Source organism: Lissotriton helveticus, chromosome 10 (assembly GCF_964261635.1).
Source record: "Lissotriton helveticus chromosome 10, aLisHel1.1, whole genome shotgun sequence".
Classification (NCBI taxonomy): domain Eukaryota; kingdom Metazoa; phylum Chordata; class Amphibia; order Caudata; family Salamandridae; genus Lissotriton; species Lissotriton helveticus.
In genome coordinates this window covers 1,217,531,697-1,217,547,038 of record NC_136071.1, presented here as the reverse complement: position 1 = coordinate 1,217,547,038, position 15,342 = coordinate 1,217,531,697, and the positions used below count along the sequence as shown (strand labels likewise).

General features: G+C 48.2%; 1 protein-coding gene across 1 annotated transcript in view; it reads left to right on the top strand.

Moving 5' to 3' along the window:
* Positions 1-8,054, top strand: part of FAM13B (family with sequence similarity 13 member B) — a 333,002-nt gene extending 324,948 nt beyond the window's left edge. Inside the window, exons 22-23 of the mRNA XM_078664100.1 lie at positions 5,066-7,551; positions 7,611-8,054. Coding sequence (XP_078520226.1) covers positions 5,066-5,189 — 124 coding nt within the window. The 3' untranslated portion in view covers positions 5,190-7,551; positions 7,611-8,054. The remainder of the gene's footprint in view (positions 1-5,065; positions 7,552-7,610) is intronic.
* Positions 8,055-15,342: the final 7,288 nt, after the last annotated feature.

Here is a 15,342-nt window from a genome sequence, read left to right as displayed (position 1 = left end):
GCGTGGGAAGTCAGAGGACCGATTGTGGAACCCCCATCACTCCTCGTCGAAGTCTTCTCACTCGTCCGGTAAGTCAAAGCATAAGAAGTCGAAGAAGGATTGTCACTCTTCAACTGCCCCTAGTCTGTCGACCGACACGACAAAGGTTGCGGGTGGTGCCATTTTCGTGGCTCCACGTGCAGAGCCTTCAGGGTCGACTCCGGCCTTCCCTCCCTTCCCGGGACCGGGAGCGACCCCTGCCCAGCTTTGTCAATTTTACAAAGCCATGCATATCATCTTTGAGCAGCCCGACCCGCCGGTGCGCCTTCGGGCCCCATGGGTCCACTGGGGGGGCCTAGGCCTTAAACGCCGTCTACTTCGGCCCCGGCACCACAGGGCCCCCTTGAATCCCGGCCTGGATCCGGATCGGCGCAGGTCGACCTTGTGACACCTCCGCCGGTGCCGACTCCACCAGCACCATGTCCACAGCCAATGCATGTTGGACCTCCAGCCGGCGTCGACCCCGGCTACTGCACCGATGTGGTTACGGAGCCGGACCGGCGTCGACGGACGCCACGTCCAGGGCCGATGGGTAATTTTGTGCATACATTGCACCCTGACCTTTTTCAACCAGTTTGGCAGCCAGAAGAGAGTGAGGAAGACTAGGAGGTGTCGGGAGGACCCTCTTACTGCCCAGTTGGATGATCCGGACTGGAGGGAGGAACCGGGGACGCCAGTGGTCTGTATACCTCACCAGACCTAGGCATGTTGTCTCCTCCTACTGTGGCTACAGAGGAGGCACCGTCTTATGCAGTGGTGTTGCATAGGGTGGCCGAGGCCCTAAACTTCGAGCTCCCTTCTGTGGCAGTCATGACTAATCTCCTGACAGAGGTGCTTCAGCCGGCAGCAAGCTCTTCGGAGCCCCTGCTGCCCTTTAATTATGCCCTCACTGCCATCCTTTTGGGGACATAGTCCAGGCCCAACACAGGGGCTCCTGTGGATAGGATGGTTGCCCAATGCCACCGCCCGGCCGACCCCACTTTCCTCTCCCAACACCCTTCCCCCGAGAGCTTGAAAGTCCAAGCCTCTACGTCGTAGAGCGCATTCCCTAACGCACCACCGGACAGGGAATCCAGGAGGCTTGATCAGCTTGGGAGGAAAATGTTTTCTTCCTCCAGCTTAGGGCTGTGGTCGGTGAACACTGCATGCCTCTTGGGCTGTTATTCCCACTCTGTGTGGGATACGGTCGCGCAGGTTCTGCCTCAGTGTCCGGAGAAGGCCCGGGCTGTGCTCTCCCTTGCTGTTGCCGAGGGAAGAGATGCAGCAAAGTTCGCCATCTGGACACCACCGACTCACTGGGCAGGATTATTTCGCCGTCACGCGTGGTTGAGGACGACTGGCTTTTCTGGGGATGTCCAGAACACCTCGATGGACATGCCCTTTGATGGCTGTCGCCTGTTTGGCGACAAAGCAGACCTTGTGCTAGAGCTTTTCAGGACTCTCGGGCTACGGCCAAGTCCTTGGGCCTCTCCACCTCGCAACCTACACGGTCTGCTTTTCGTCCCTTTCGTGGCCATGGAAGGAGTGTCACAACACGTTCCTTTCAGAGCCACAGGCAGGCGCAAGATCAACTTCCACGCGTCCGGTGACTTGGGAACCACAGGCGTGGTTCTGGGAGCCAGCGGGCGGGCCTGTCCACCTCCACCCCCTATGCAGCAGCCTCAAAACCCTCCTAGTCCGAACTTTCAGTCCCATCAAACGCCAGTGGGCGGCAGGATTCGCCATCACTTCCCCCACTGGCGCACCATCATGCAGGACAGGTGGGTTTTGGAGATATTCCGACGGGGCTACTCCACTACTCCTCCAGCCATGCCACCCCAGTACCATTGTATGTAGGTGGGGTTCATCTGGCGCTTCTCCAACTGGAAGTTATGGCTCTCTTGTCCAAGGGAACCATTGAGCGCGTTCCTGCCCCAGAAGTAGGTCGTGGTTGCTATTCCCACTGCTATCTAGTGCCCAAGAAGGAAAAGGGCCCATGTCCTATCTTGGATTTCAGGAATGTCAACTGCTTACTCTGGAAGAAGTTCAAAATGTTGACCCTGGCTCAGGTCCTGTCTGCTCTCGACCCTGAAGACTGGGTGACAGTGTTGGGCTTGCAGGACACTTATTTTCACATCCCCGTCCTGCCGGCCCACCGGTGTTACCTGCGGTTCACGTTCGGCCACGAGCATTTTTAGTTTACTGTGCTCACCTTTAGCTTACCAGCGCCCCTCGGGTGTTCACGAAAGTAATGGCAGTGGTCGCAGCTCATCTGCGCATATCTAGGGTTCCAGTCCTTCCCTATCTAGACATCTGGTTGCTGAAGGCGGGCTCACCCCAGGCAGACGTCTCCCACCTCTAGACTACGGCCGATGACCTGCATTCGCTGGGGTTCTCCATCAACGTGCCAAAGTCACACCTGATTCCCTCTCAGAAGCTCCTCTTCATCGGAGCAGTTCTGGACACGACGCAGTTTCGGGTTTATCCTCCCGAACAGCGAGTCCGGGATATTTAGGCTATGATCCCAATCTTTCAGCCTCAGAATGACCCTGAGGCTGCTGGGCGTTATGACCTCCTGCATCCTGCTGGTCGATCATGCCAGGTGGCATATGCGGGCTCTGCAGTGGGAAGTTCCAGTGGGCACAGCATCAGGGGAATCTGTCCGATTGCATCCATATCTCTGAGGGCACTGCACAACAATTGCAGTTGTGGCTCACAAACCAGGATTTGTTCAACGGCAGATCCCTCTCCCTTACCCAACCAGAACACACAGTGGTAACAGACTCATCCCTTCTGGGATGGGGCGGCCACATGAGAGAGGCGGAGATCAGAGGCCTCTGATCTCCGGCGTAGTCCGAGCGACACATCTACCTTCTGGTGCTTCGGGCGGTCCGGGGAAGAGTAGTGCAGGGGTTCACGGACAACACCACTGCCATGTGGCACTGCAACAAACAAGGTGGGGTGGGGTTGTGGACCATGTTCCAGCCATGTCCAGAGGCCCTCCGTCTCTGGACATGGCTGGAACATCAGGGCATATCCCTGGTGCTCCAACACCTGTCCGGTTCCTTGAACGCCAGGGCAGACGAACTAAGCCGCAGGTGCATGATGGATCACGATTGGCATCTTCACTCGGTGGTGGTGCAAGGTCTCTTTCAGCAGTTAGATCTATTCGCCACCAAAGAGAATACGCAATGTCAGCAATTCTACGAGATGGAATTTCCAAGGAGGCACTCACTAGGCGATGCTTTTCGTTGCGAGTGGAATTGCCGTCTTCTATACGCATTTCCGCCTATACCACTTCTACCCAGAGTGCAGATCAAACGTGATGGTTCTGCACCCGAACCTGACCAGCCTCCACCTCATTGCGCGGAGATTGAGTGGCGGCAGTTAACGTCTTTTGACTTGCCTCCCTACGTCTGTGATGTAATTGTGGCAGCTAGGTGCCCCTCCACTGAGCTGGTATACGCCTGTCGATGGAATAGGTTTGTGGCATGGTGCACAACAAAGGCCGTGGATCCCCTTTCTGCCCCTCTTTCTGTGGTCCTCTTGTTCCTCCTTTCTCTGGCCCAGCAGGGCTCTGCTCTGGGCACTATCATGGGCGATCTCTCGGCCAGCTCTGCCTTCCTTCAGCTTCCAGATCAGCCTTCTCTTTTCAAGTCCCCGGTTGTAAATTGTTTCTTGAAAGGCAGAACTCATCTCTTTCCTCCTTTTCCTTTTGTTATGCCTCAGTGCGACTTGAACGTAGTCTTGACTTTTTTAATGTGCGTTCCCTTTAATTCGCTTCACAACTGTCCTTTGAGACTTCTGACTCTTAAAACTGCATTCCTGGTTGCCATCACATCTGTCAAAAGAGTGAGTGAGCTCCAGGTTCTTTCATCTAAGCCTCCTTTCCTGTCTGTCCATCCGGACAAGGTAGTTCTCGGGACTCGTCCATCCTTTCTGCCCAAGGTTGTCAAAGCCTTTCACATCGGACAGACCATCACTTTGCCTTCTTTCAGCATCCTTCGAAAGAGGAAGAGTCTTCACCGTCTGGACCCAAAACCTGCGCTCTCCTTTTATCTGGATCGCACCTCACAGTTCCGGGTGGATGACCAGCTCTTTGTTGGCTACGTGGCCGCCAAGAAAGGTCAGGCCGTACACAAGCGGACCATCTCTAGATGGGTCGTTTTGTGCAATAAAGCCTGCTATTCTCTGGCTAAAAAGGACCCTCCAGTAGGGATGCACGCCCATTCCACCAGGGTGACGGCGGCCACTACTGCTTTGAGGTGGGAAGTCCCTCTGAATGACCTCTGCCAGGCAGCTACGTGGGCATCACTTCACGCGTTCACCAAGCACTACTGCCTGCAGAGCCAAGTCCCGAGAGAAAGCTTCTTTGGCCGTTCTGTTCTCCATGACTTTCTGGTGTGATCTTAGTTTGCAGACCCACCTCCGGTGTTGGTATTTCTGGGGTATCAATTCTAAGGTAAGGAATCTATAACTAACGTGTTTCTTTCAGATGAACCAGTTACTTACCTTCGGTAACGATATATCTGTAAGAAGCATTCGCTAGTTATAGATTCCTTCCCGCCCCACCCATCCTCCCCATTCTGCAATCTGATTTCTAAGGTTGTTATCCTTTCTGGGCCCTAGTTTTGTGCACCAGTGGTCGGTGTCTTGCATGGCTCTGCGTCCCTGTCGCGGAAAGTCGTGTACAAAACTGACCGCACGCGAGGACGGTGTCAGTAGCTTCTGCGACGTCATCCTAGCGACCACGCTGCCGTCGACTGACGTGGAGTCGACTGACGCGCAGGTGTACTGCTGACGAAAAAACTTTTCGGATCCAGTCTGGCGCCTGGGGGCAATTCTGAGGTAAGGAATCTATAATTAACTAATGTTTCTTACAGATGTATCGTTACCGAAGGTAAGTAACTTGTTCATTTTAAAGCACTTTCAAGAATAACACATTTTTACATAAAGAAAACATACTTTTTACAGTGTGCAGTTTCTCACTCTGTTTAGATGCCTATTATCTGCAGAGTACTAAGTCCTTTTTTTCTCCTGCATCTAGGAATGCACAGAAGGAGGACCGAGCTCAGCGGCTTGAAGATTACAGAGAATACAAGAAAATAAAAGCCAAGCTTCGACTCCTCGAGGTTCTCATCAGCAAACAAGATTCTTCTAAATCCATCTGAGCTCTACGACGCAAGGTGGCACTTCGGGTCAGTATCTGAGCGCTACGACTAAAGATGGCACCTCTGGCCGGTATCTGAGCGCCACGACTAAAGATGGCATGTGGGGTCGGTATCTGAGCGCTACGACTAACGATGGCACCTCGGGTCGGTACCTGAGCCCTGCAGGAGAAGATGGATCCTCAGCTTGTCACTGAAGAGTCCTTTGGGCTTGGCTCTCGCAGAAGTCCATTCTCTGCACTCAATTGTGGTGTCACGTGAGAAAGGAACTGAAGTGCTTCTGTGCCTGGGTTGCTTGGCAAAAGAAACGTTCATAATTAACATGGACTGCGATTTAAGCACACTTTATTTCTTTTTCTTTTTTTTTTTCTTAAAATGTAGATGTATTTTGGTTGAAGATGCCTATAACTTTTGTTTTCAAGGTTCTGAAAACCTTTGCGATTTGTTAACATTTATTACTTAGTGTTTACTGCAGAATAAGCTAATGAAACTCCAGATGCCTTTTTGTAGTTTGGACTGACAGCCGATTGAAAACACAGGTACACACACTCCTGGGACATCAAAACTCCTTCCAAAGGATCACTGTGGAACAGCTTTTCTGTGTAATATACAGTATTCCATATCACTTGCAGCTAGCATCTAAAATATGATGATTTTGTTTATTCACAGTACGCCACCTCTACAAAACCACAGATCAGCCCGAAGTGACCTTGCTTCTTGTCATTGTGCAGCTTGGAAAACAGAATATTTTAGATATCACATGCTGCCTCTGGGATGAGTCGGCTGCTGTCATTCTGTCACCAGCCGCCATCAGCTAGGATGTGTGTTGCAATGAATCCGGTCTGTCACCATCTGAGCAGACGAAACCGTTGTGGCTCCTACTCACTTAGAAGATTTGCGCAGCTTGTTTAAGGTTCGTGTGCTCCACGTTTGTAGCCGATTCGTGGTCCATGCACATAGGAGACTCTTCAAGGACTACTTTTGTTGTATTCCGTTTCTAGTGGTGAGCAGTGTTTTGGTCTAAGATTATCTGTTGTGCAGGCCTCCTGGGCTTGTCTGAGGGCCTGTGGTGCACACAACTGTCTGTTCTATGCTTTGGCGTTCGGCTTCAGTTTTATCCCCCGAGTACCAACACTCCTCAGATCTTGTATTCTCTTTGACTATCCTAACATTGTAGTGAGGGCCTTGTAAGCCGGCTTGCCATCCGCCTGGAGCCAGCGAGACCATTCACAACGTGCAGCGTGTTCAAGAGCGAGGACTTTTTATCCATGCTCGAGTCTGCCCATTTGTTTTCAGTCTTTAAGTCTTGTTGGTTTTTAGACTCTGGCTGTCTGCAGCAAAAAATTAAAACTAGCACTGAGTGGGACCTGCCTTAAGGCATGTCTTTTTGCTTTTGCTTTTGTTTTCCTGTTAATGTGCTGTACATGGATAGAAAGGGAAGCCCCTAGTGTGTGCGCAAGAGCTGTCCTTCATTCTTGCTAGATTGTACCCTTGGCGCGAGCTATGAAGCTTGTTGGGTGCTTACTGTTCCAAGGTCTGGAGAACCTTCCCACTGCTAGCAGTCCAGGGACTACTTCCTCCGCCCAGATACGTTTTAACAAAGCGCCGCCATCTTTTTATATGAGCCCTTTGCAGTGACTGCTTTACTTTTTTGTATATAGGAAGGTCTTCAAGCGTGCGCCTCCTCATTCTAGAGTCTTGATTGGATGTTGTGTGCCAACTATTAATCTCACTCGATGTCAGCTGTACTCCTCAAATCCCTTTCCTTAGATTAGTCTGCTTAAGCTTTAAGTTGCTTTTTCGTCGTGCAATACCGTATTCTGTGTTGGTTCTGACAGTTAGACTGGACCCTGGTAATTAAAGAAGGACAGGATCTGTAGACATTTAAATGTCACCTAAGCTTTGAAGTCTGTCTTCTACGCATGGAATTAAGGTAGTAATATACAATGATAAGCTGGGATACAACCTAGCTGAGTTTGAGTTGATCAGAGGTTAGCATCACCCTCTGTATTTCAGAGGTGAATAACGGGTGAACTCTGCCCAGTTGAGCACCTTAGTTCTAATGCTCGTCTGAGCACTCCGACTGAGCTCTGCATCTTAAACATTGTCCGGGCTCAGGTGAATCTCAAGACCAGCAGCTGTGGAGGGCACCAGTAATGGAGCCGGTGGCACCCAGCAGCAACACCCAAATCTTGAGCTGGTTAACTTCATTTCTTCCATCCCCTCAAGCCTGTTAGTTTTAAACTCTAGCAAAATGTCCCTGAGGATCATTGACACAGACGCCAGAGTCTCCTCTTCTCGAGAGTAGAGTTCTCAGTCTGCGAAGAGATCCTTTGATGGAGCCTGATGGACCATCACACTCTTCGTGCACCAGGATTATGCCTGATATTCCTACTCTCCCTCACTGAAAAGAACCACAACCAGCCAAGTGTCCTGATCCAGCTGGAGGCCAGGGCCAGCGAGTGATGTCACAGATACATTTGAGCCCTAAGAGGACCAATCACCTACCTGGGTCAGGAAGAGCAGTCGTGAGAGCATTCCAAGAATTGGACGCCACACTGATAAAGTGAGAACAACCAGCTGATCGGTCCAAGACTTGTGCTGTGATCTCTGCCTCTTCTTAAGCCACTGAGGAAGGGCCGGCATCCTCTCTTGCACAAGTGCGGCATAGAGAATCCAGAAAACAAAGCAATGTTGCTGCCTGCTAGGTGCAATGGGACTTTATTTTAGTGTGGCAGCTTACCGTTCTTTTCTCCATGGGTTGACACCTATTGACTCTCAGCTCTGATCTCCCTATTGTAAATCCATCATTTTAGAAATGACAAACTGTTCACCTCCCATGTGCGTGTGGATGTAAAAAAAAGAAAATAGCCTTGACTCTCAGCATGTCCCTGGAACCTGCGTTCCCATCAATGGTAAAGAGCCTCGCCTCCCACGGGGTGTGCCGTGCACCTGCGTTTCATCAATGGTGAAGAGCCTCGCCTCCCAAGGGGTGTGCCGTGCACCTGCTTTCCCATCAATGGTGAAGAGCCTCGCCTCCCAAGGGGTGTGCCGTGCACCTGCGTTTCATCAATGGTGAAGAGCCTCGCCTCCCAAGGGGTGTGCCGTGCACCTGCTTTTCCATCAATGGTGAAAAGCCTCGCCACCCACGGGTGTGCCGTGCACCTGTGTTTCATCAATGGTGCAGAGCCTCGCCTCCCAAGGGGTGTGCCATGCACCTGCTTTTCCATCAATGGTGAAAAGCCTCTCCTCCCACGGGTGTGCCGTGCACCTGTGTTTCATCAATGGTGAAAAGCCTCGCCTCCCGGGGGTGTGCCGTGCACCTGTGTTTCATCAATGGTGAAAAGCCTCGCCTCCCACGGGGTGTGCCGTGCACATGCATTTAATCAATGGTGAAAAGCCTCGCCTCCCACGGGGTGTGCCGTGCCCCTGCGTTTCATCAATGGTGAAGAGCCTCCCTCCCACGGGTGTGCCGTGCACCTGCGTTTCATCAATGGTGAAAAGCCTCACCTCCCACGGGTGTGCCATGCACCTGCGTTCCCATCAATGGTGAAAAGCCTTGCCTCCCACGGGTGTGCCGTGCACCTGATTTCCCATCAATGGTGAAAAGCCTTGCCTCCCACGGAATGTGCCGTGCACCTGCTTTCCTGCTTTCCCATCAATGGTGAAGAGCCTCGCCTCCCACGGGTGTGATGTGCACCTGCGTTCCCATCAATGGTGAAAAGCCTCGCCTCCCACGGGTGTGCCGTGCACCTGCGTTCCCATCAATGGTGAAAAGCCTTGCCTCCCACGGGTGTGCCGTGCACCTGATTTCCCATCAATGGTGGAGAGCCTCGCCTCCCACGGGTGTGCTGCGCACCTGCGTTCCCATCAATGGTGAAAAGCCTTGCCTCCCACGGGTGTGCTGTGCACCTGCTTTCCCATCAATGGTGAAGAGCCTCGCCTCCCACAGGTGTTCCATGCACCTGCTTTCCCATCAATGGTGAAGAGCCTCGCCTCCCACGGGGTGTGCCGTGCACCTGCGTTTCATCAATGGTGAAGTCGAGCATCCCACGGGGTGTGCCGTGCACCTGCGTTTCATCAATGGTGAAGTCGAGCCTCCCACGGGGTGGGCCGTGCACCTTCTGCTTATCCATGATGATGGACCCTTGCCTTCTCTTTGGTTTTCATGACTCCTGTTTCTTATCAGTGATGAAGGACCCTCACCACCTCTGTCCTGAGCATGATGCCTGCTTTTTATAAGTGATGAAGGACCCTCTCATCCTGTGGGGTGCGATTGCACTTATTCTCTATCAGTGATGAAGAACCTTTCCTTCTGTGGAGTGTGTACACCTGCCTCTCACGGGGTGCATACAACACCTGCATTTTATCAGTGATGAAGGACCCTCGCATCCAACGGGATTGTGCATAGTACCTGTTTTTTATCAATAATGCCTCTCTCCTCCGTGGAGTGCACTGCGCCTTTAGTGAATGCTTCAGTGCTGCAGAATAGCACGTAGATCGGCTTTTCTTGATGTTGGGGTTGCATTGATTCTTCTGTCTGTCAGCTTAGATTTGTAGGTCTTTGTTTTATTGTGGACCATCAATGCCACTGAATTGTCAACCCCGAAGAATGGAACAGGAGATCAGAAGCTGTAGCCACTAGGGTATGCTTTCATGCTACAGATGTTGGCTAGTAAACGGCTAGGGTATGCTTTCATGCTATAGATGGCCTTTAAACAGGTAAGGAATCCCTTCAGATGCGGTTGTAGAAGAAGCAAACCCCTGACTGACTGCATCTCATGTGGACTTCCACTAAATGCGGTTGCAGAAGCGCCAGCTATTGTCCGCCTCACTGACTTGACTCAGTGGCAGATATCTGAGTTTTCAGTTCTGATTCAACCCTGTATAATCTTGGAGGTGCAGATTTGCGGTGCTCACTGCTACCTTTCCGCCCTCTTTCACTACGGGTCCAATGCTCACTCTCGTGTCTATCACAGCCACAATCCTGTTGCCCGGACTCCACAAGTATGGCAGGTTCTTGGATTTACTCTGTTCAGCATGTAAATGAATACACATGCTGAACCTGATTAAAATATATATATATATATATATATATTTTTTTTTTTTATTGTTACTAACATTTCATTACTCACCTCTTGCAGTTCTGCCGAACCTGGTCTGTAGAAGTCACAACAAAATAATGTGACGGAAGAACCAGTTTGCTGCTTTGCCGATCCGTCTGCACTGTCTAGTCAGGGACCGTTCATGCGGGGAGTTTCTCAGTGCTAGTCATTGCCTAACTAATGGTATGTGTTGTGGCTCACCAGATATTCACTTTTGGCCTGACATCCTTTCCTAGTGAGGTTGCCGGCGGTGATCTGGACTGTGGTGTAATTCCTGTTCATTCAGATTTAACTTACACGGTCCTCGCGCGGAACCAGTTAGTTCTTTCCGAACACTGGAGGATGGGGCATCTCTCCATTCGTACACGCTTAAGCAGCAAAGCATGCGCTGTCTTAAATGTGCTTAGAAGTCTAGCCTGGGGTTGTTTGGAGCTGCTCTATATGTCTTTAGAGTGCACGGCAACAACGGTACGCAATCTGTACTACTTCTAGTCAAATTCATCCCGCCTTATATTTTAATACAAAGCGAGTAATTCTTATTCCGGTGATTTAACTATACTGAAACGCACTTCCTGCCTGGTTCATCTAGAGCAGTAACATAAAGGTTTTTAAAGGCTTAAAACCCCACATTTTCTTTGGTAAAAAGGTTGCTGCTTGACAGCATATTCCAACTGTCTCACCTTGTGCGTATTGTGTAGTTTACTCGTAGCTTTGCACATTTGCTTGAGTGATTTTCAAGAATCGCACATAATCGTTGATTTAGATCCTTTGACTATATCTTCCTTAATTGTAAACAGGTGCTTCTCAATACAAAATCTATCTGTAGTGTTGATTCTATTTGGTGGTGTCTCCTGATTACCTGTTGGTTTTAATCTTTCACCGCTGGCTGCATCTCCAACACGGATCCTACAGAGGCAGGGGTAGAAGCACTGTGCGATGGCAGTCTATGCACCCTGCGTCTGAGGACCTTGCAGACACTGCTGATGTCCTGAGTCCCCAACCTGACTAGACAGGCTACCTTTGCGGACCTCAGCTTGCAAGTGCTGCTTCAATCTGCTATAACTATAGTGTTGCTTTTGCACGTATTGATCGGTGTGCGGACAGTCGTTTCTTTTCTTTGCATGCAGCTGCTCTCAAACGCATGTTTAATGGCGCGCGGGTGCCTATGCTGGACAAATTGAAACTGCTCATAAAAGACCAAAAATCTGCCTTTATATGGTTTTCAAACACACAGCACGTGTACCTCACAAACCTTTGTGAACTGTCTAGCAGGTTTTTGTGACAACAGATTTCTAGCACTTACCATGTCACCTGTGTGCACGATTGTCCTGTGGTCGTAGCATGTATTTTGTAAATTCAAACAAAAGCACTAACTGTAGCTTTCACTGTTTTTTTTATTTTATTACTATTGAAAATGATTGTTTATTGCACCTTATTGTGACATTTGGGCTCGCCCCTAGACCTCTCCACCCTTCTCATGACACACTGTGCCAAGCGTTGTCCAACGTGGCACCAGCAAACGTTGGCAAAACCAGTGTGTATTGATGTATATGAATGTTTTTTTTTATACCACATGCAAGGTGTCAATATGCACTATTTAAATGTTTTAAATAATATATTTGTCCTTTATAATACTTAAATCTATGATTCCAATATTTTTATATGTTTGCAAAAAACCCCACTAGGTTCTATCTAATTCAAAACGTGCTCCTGCTTTACGTTGCTCATTATGCAGACGGGCGGTTTATTCTGTATCTGTGCCCTCTGACCAGCATGGCAGCTATTGTGCTACAGATGTGGTGTGTGCCATCGTTGTTAAGCAATAAATGAAAGGTAGTTAGGAGTTTAGTGATCCATTTCAGTTCTACATGGTAAATATGCATATATGTATGTTTATACATATACATTTAGATACCAAGTTGTCTGTCGGTGTGTATAATATATACATATATTTGTATAAGTCCCAGACATAATTGCATTGCTGTGTCTGGCAGTTTCACTGTATGAACTTTTATAATAAAGACAAAGTACCTCTGCCTTTCATAGTGTACCCTGTCCTGTGTTTTACTAGAGTCCTGCAGACATGAACGGATTTCACATTTTATTTCACTCTGTTCTCCCTGTGGTTTCACCTCGCAAGGTTGAATCTTTTCCAGGTGCTTCTATTTTTGTAGCTACAATGTCCTGTGTTCATCATTGAAATGTATGCTCTGTACTTACCATTGCTTAGTTTGGGCATGTGTCATTTGCAACATGTTGCATTAAATCCCCAAAGTGCCTTCAGAAGATGTGGTTTAGTAAATAGCTTGGTTTTTCAAGTGTTTTAGGAAAGCAAAGCGGTTATAGATGCCCCTCAAGTTTTGAGGTAGTGAAGAAATATAAACCTCCTAAGGGGTTCACCGATACACCTGGTTCTTTTAACCAACAAAGAAGAAATTGGCACAGAAGCTGTAATATAAAAGTAAGTTTATTAACCTCAGATGAGGGAGATTGCGTCACACAGTACCCTCGGGCCACGATAGGAGGCATTATGAGGAGTACAGGGAACAACGGCCTTATATATGCATAGGTTACATTAGTCAGCATAAAACCAAGGGGAGGTCCTGGCACATACCAGCTTGCAAAATGACTTATATGGGTATACAAAATTTGCTTGCTCAACAAAGTGGGAGGACAGACCTTTCTCCTTACATCAGCAAGAATAGCCTGACAGTTACATACTAGGAGCAGGTGCATTCTACCAGCTAGGCCTTTCTGAGCATGTGCAAGGCTCTGGAAGAGGAAGAAAGCACATGGCTAACTAAGATGGCTGCCAAGTACAAAATGGCTTCCAGCGCGTGCTAACCGATTCCTGCAATCTTTAACAGATGGTCCTTTTAGCATGAGCTAAAGACATTCCTATGATCTAGTAGGAACATAGAAAATATTTTCCACATTTATTTTCATAAATTTATCAATATCCTAATTCATTGCTAGGTGGGCATTTTATTTCATCCTAAACATTTCATTAAGTGGGTATATATAGAAGGTATAAGCAGGAGTACAAAGGGAACAAAGCATTGGGTCATAATTAGCATACAGATAGCAGGAGAGAGTAATGACTATTATCACAAATAGAATTATCACTATATTTCCAGCCCTAAGCAAAAAGCAAATCCTAGAACCATCTAGTCCAATTCTATGTAAAAAACATTTTCAATAGACTTTTCCAGTGTTCCTTTGTTGAGCGCTAGTGTTAATATATTAAACAATAATCCTGGCTCCAGGGGACCAGGAGGACCACACAGGGCCATATGAATTGGGACAAGGAGCCGCAAAGGGCTGCTCCTCCTAAAAAATGGGACAACCAATTGGGTACAGTACTAACAAAAAGAAGTCCTTGGGAAATTGAAGCCGCTGTACAACCAGCCAGAGGGGAGTCTTCTCCCTGTGTACGTTTGAGCCTCACAGGCAGGCTCTTGTTGTTCCCACGGTGGATCTGCGCAACTCTCAAATCAAGAAACCCGGCCAAGTTTGAGAAGAAAGTCTTTCAACGATTCTGTCCAGTGTCTCAGGCAGTGCACCAGTTTTCTTCACTTCAATCTAACAGGCACCAGAGACACAGCACCTGTACCCTAAACTCAAGTCCTTCCCAAACTCCTGTATTGCTCTGTTGGCGCACTGCTCTTTTGTTGGGGCCACAAATTGTATCAGTGTGCCCGGGTATCTCTTGATCAACAAACAAAGGTGCAAACTTGCATTCACTTTGAGACCAGGGTTCAGAGGCCTGATGCTAGGATCTCTGAAGCAACCCTTGTTTCAAAAGGAGTCCCCTCAGGCAAAGTCTCATTGCTGTTCTGGTCGTTTGTGACACTCAGCTGGGCATCAAAAACTTGATCCACGACTTCTCCTTTCTGATTTGTGACCCCGTCTTTCGCCTAAGACAGTGGCAGGGGTGCACACTTCACATCCCAGTGCTTCCGCCTTCACGGAGGTCCTAGCAACGTCTGTGCTGGTTACCTTCACCTTGGCTTCAAGCTGGACTGGGGCTGACTCCCAGGCTGGATCTGATGTCCGGGCCCCTCTGGCAATGGTTGTAAGGCAGGAAATATCTATAGGTGGACAGTACAAAAGGTCTTTAGACAAGGCATACAAATAATCTATCAACCGAGGATAGTCTCAGAATACTTCCTAGTCTTGGGACGCCCCATATATTAGCAAGGCACCCAAGAACCACTTCACCTGTCTGAGAGTAAAAAAACCTGGACCTATTACTCTATTTGAAGCAGCTAAGGACGTCTGTGTTCATTTGCTTAATTCTGCGGAAAAGAGTAAAACAATACAGACATACTCCAAATCCTTACATTTGTGTATACCTATATTATTCATCTGAAGACCCTCAAGAAAAAAAGGAAATGTTCTACACATTTACTCATAGACTTTGCATTACTTGTACAGGACTGCAGACACTTCTAAAATGAGTTCTCTACATTGTACGCTTAGGACCATGCTCTCATGTTATAGGTACAGCACGAAAATCTAAAACTGCTAATTTAACAGGGATTCTTATTACATAAAGAACTAAAAAAAACTTCAACATTGTGAGTACATAAATGTCTTCAGCAGAACATGTGACAAACAAACTCCTATAAAATAATATTTTCTTCAAAAATGTTTGCCAAGGATCACATGGGCGTCTTTCCTGCATTCTACTTTTCATGATCCAAACTATTCAACATCAGCTCTAATAAGGACTGTCAGTTTATTTACACAGACTAGCTAATAATAATGGTGTTATCACCTAAGAATTTTAGAACAAAAACTACCCACATCTACTTCCCCTTAAAGGTGAAATAAGAGAACAGCAATCTAGACTACTCATCCTTTCATAATTTCATTAGACCGGATGGGCAGTAACATAGCATATATATATATTTATTCATTTTATTAATGCTAACAATTTTAAAACCGTATTACTGAATAGCCAATTACATGTCTCATGGCTGTTTCACAGACAGCTTAGACAGGCTCAAAAGAGAGTGAGAAAAAGAGAGAGTGAACATGCATTTGCC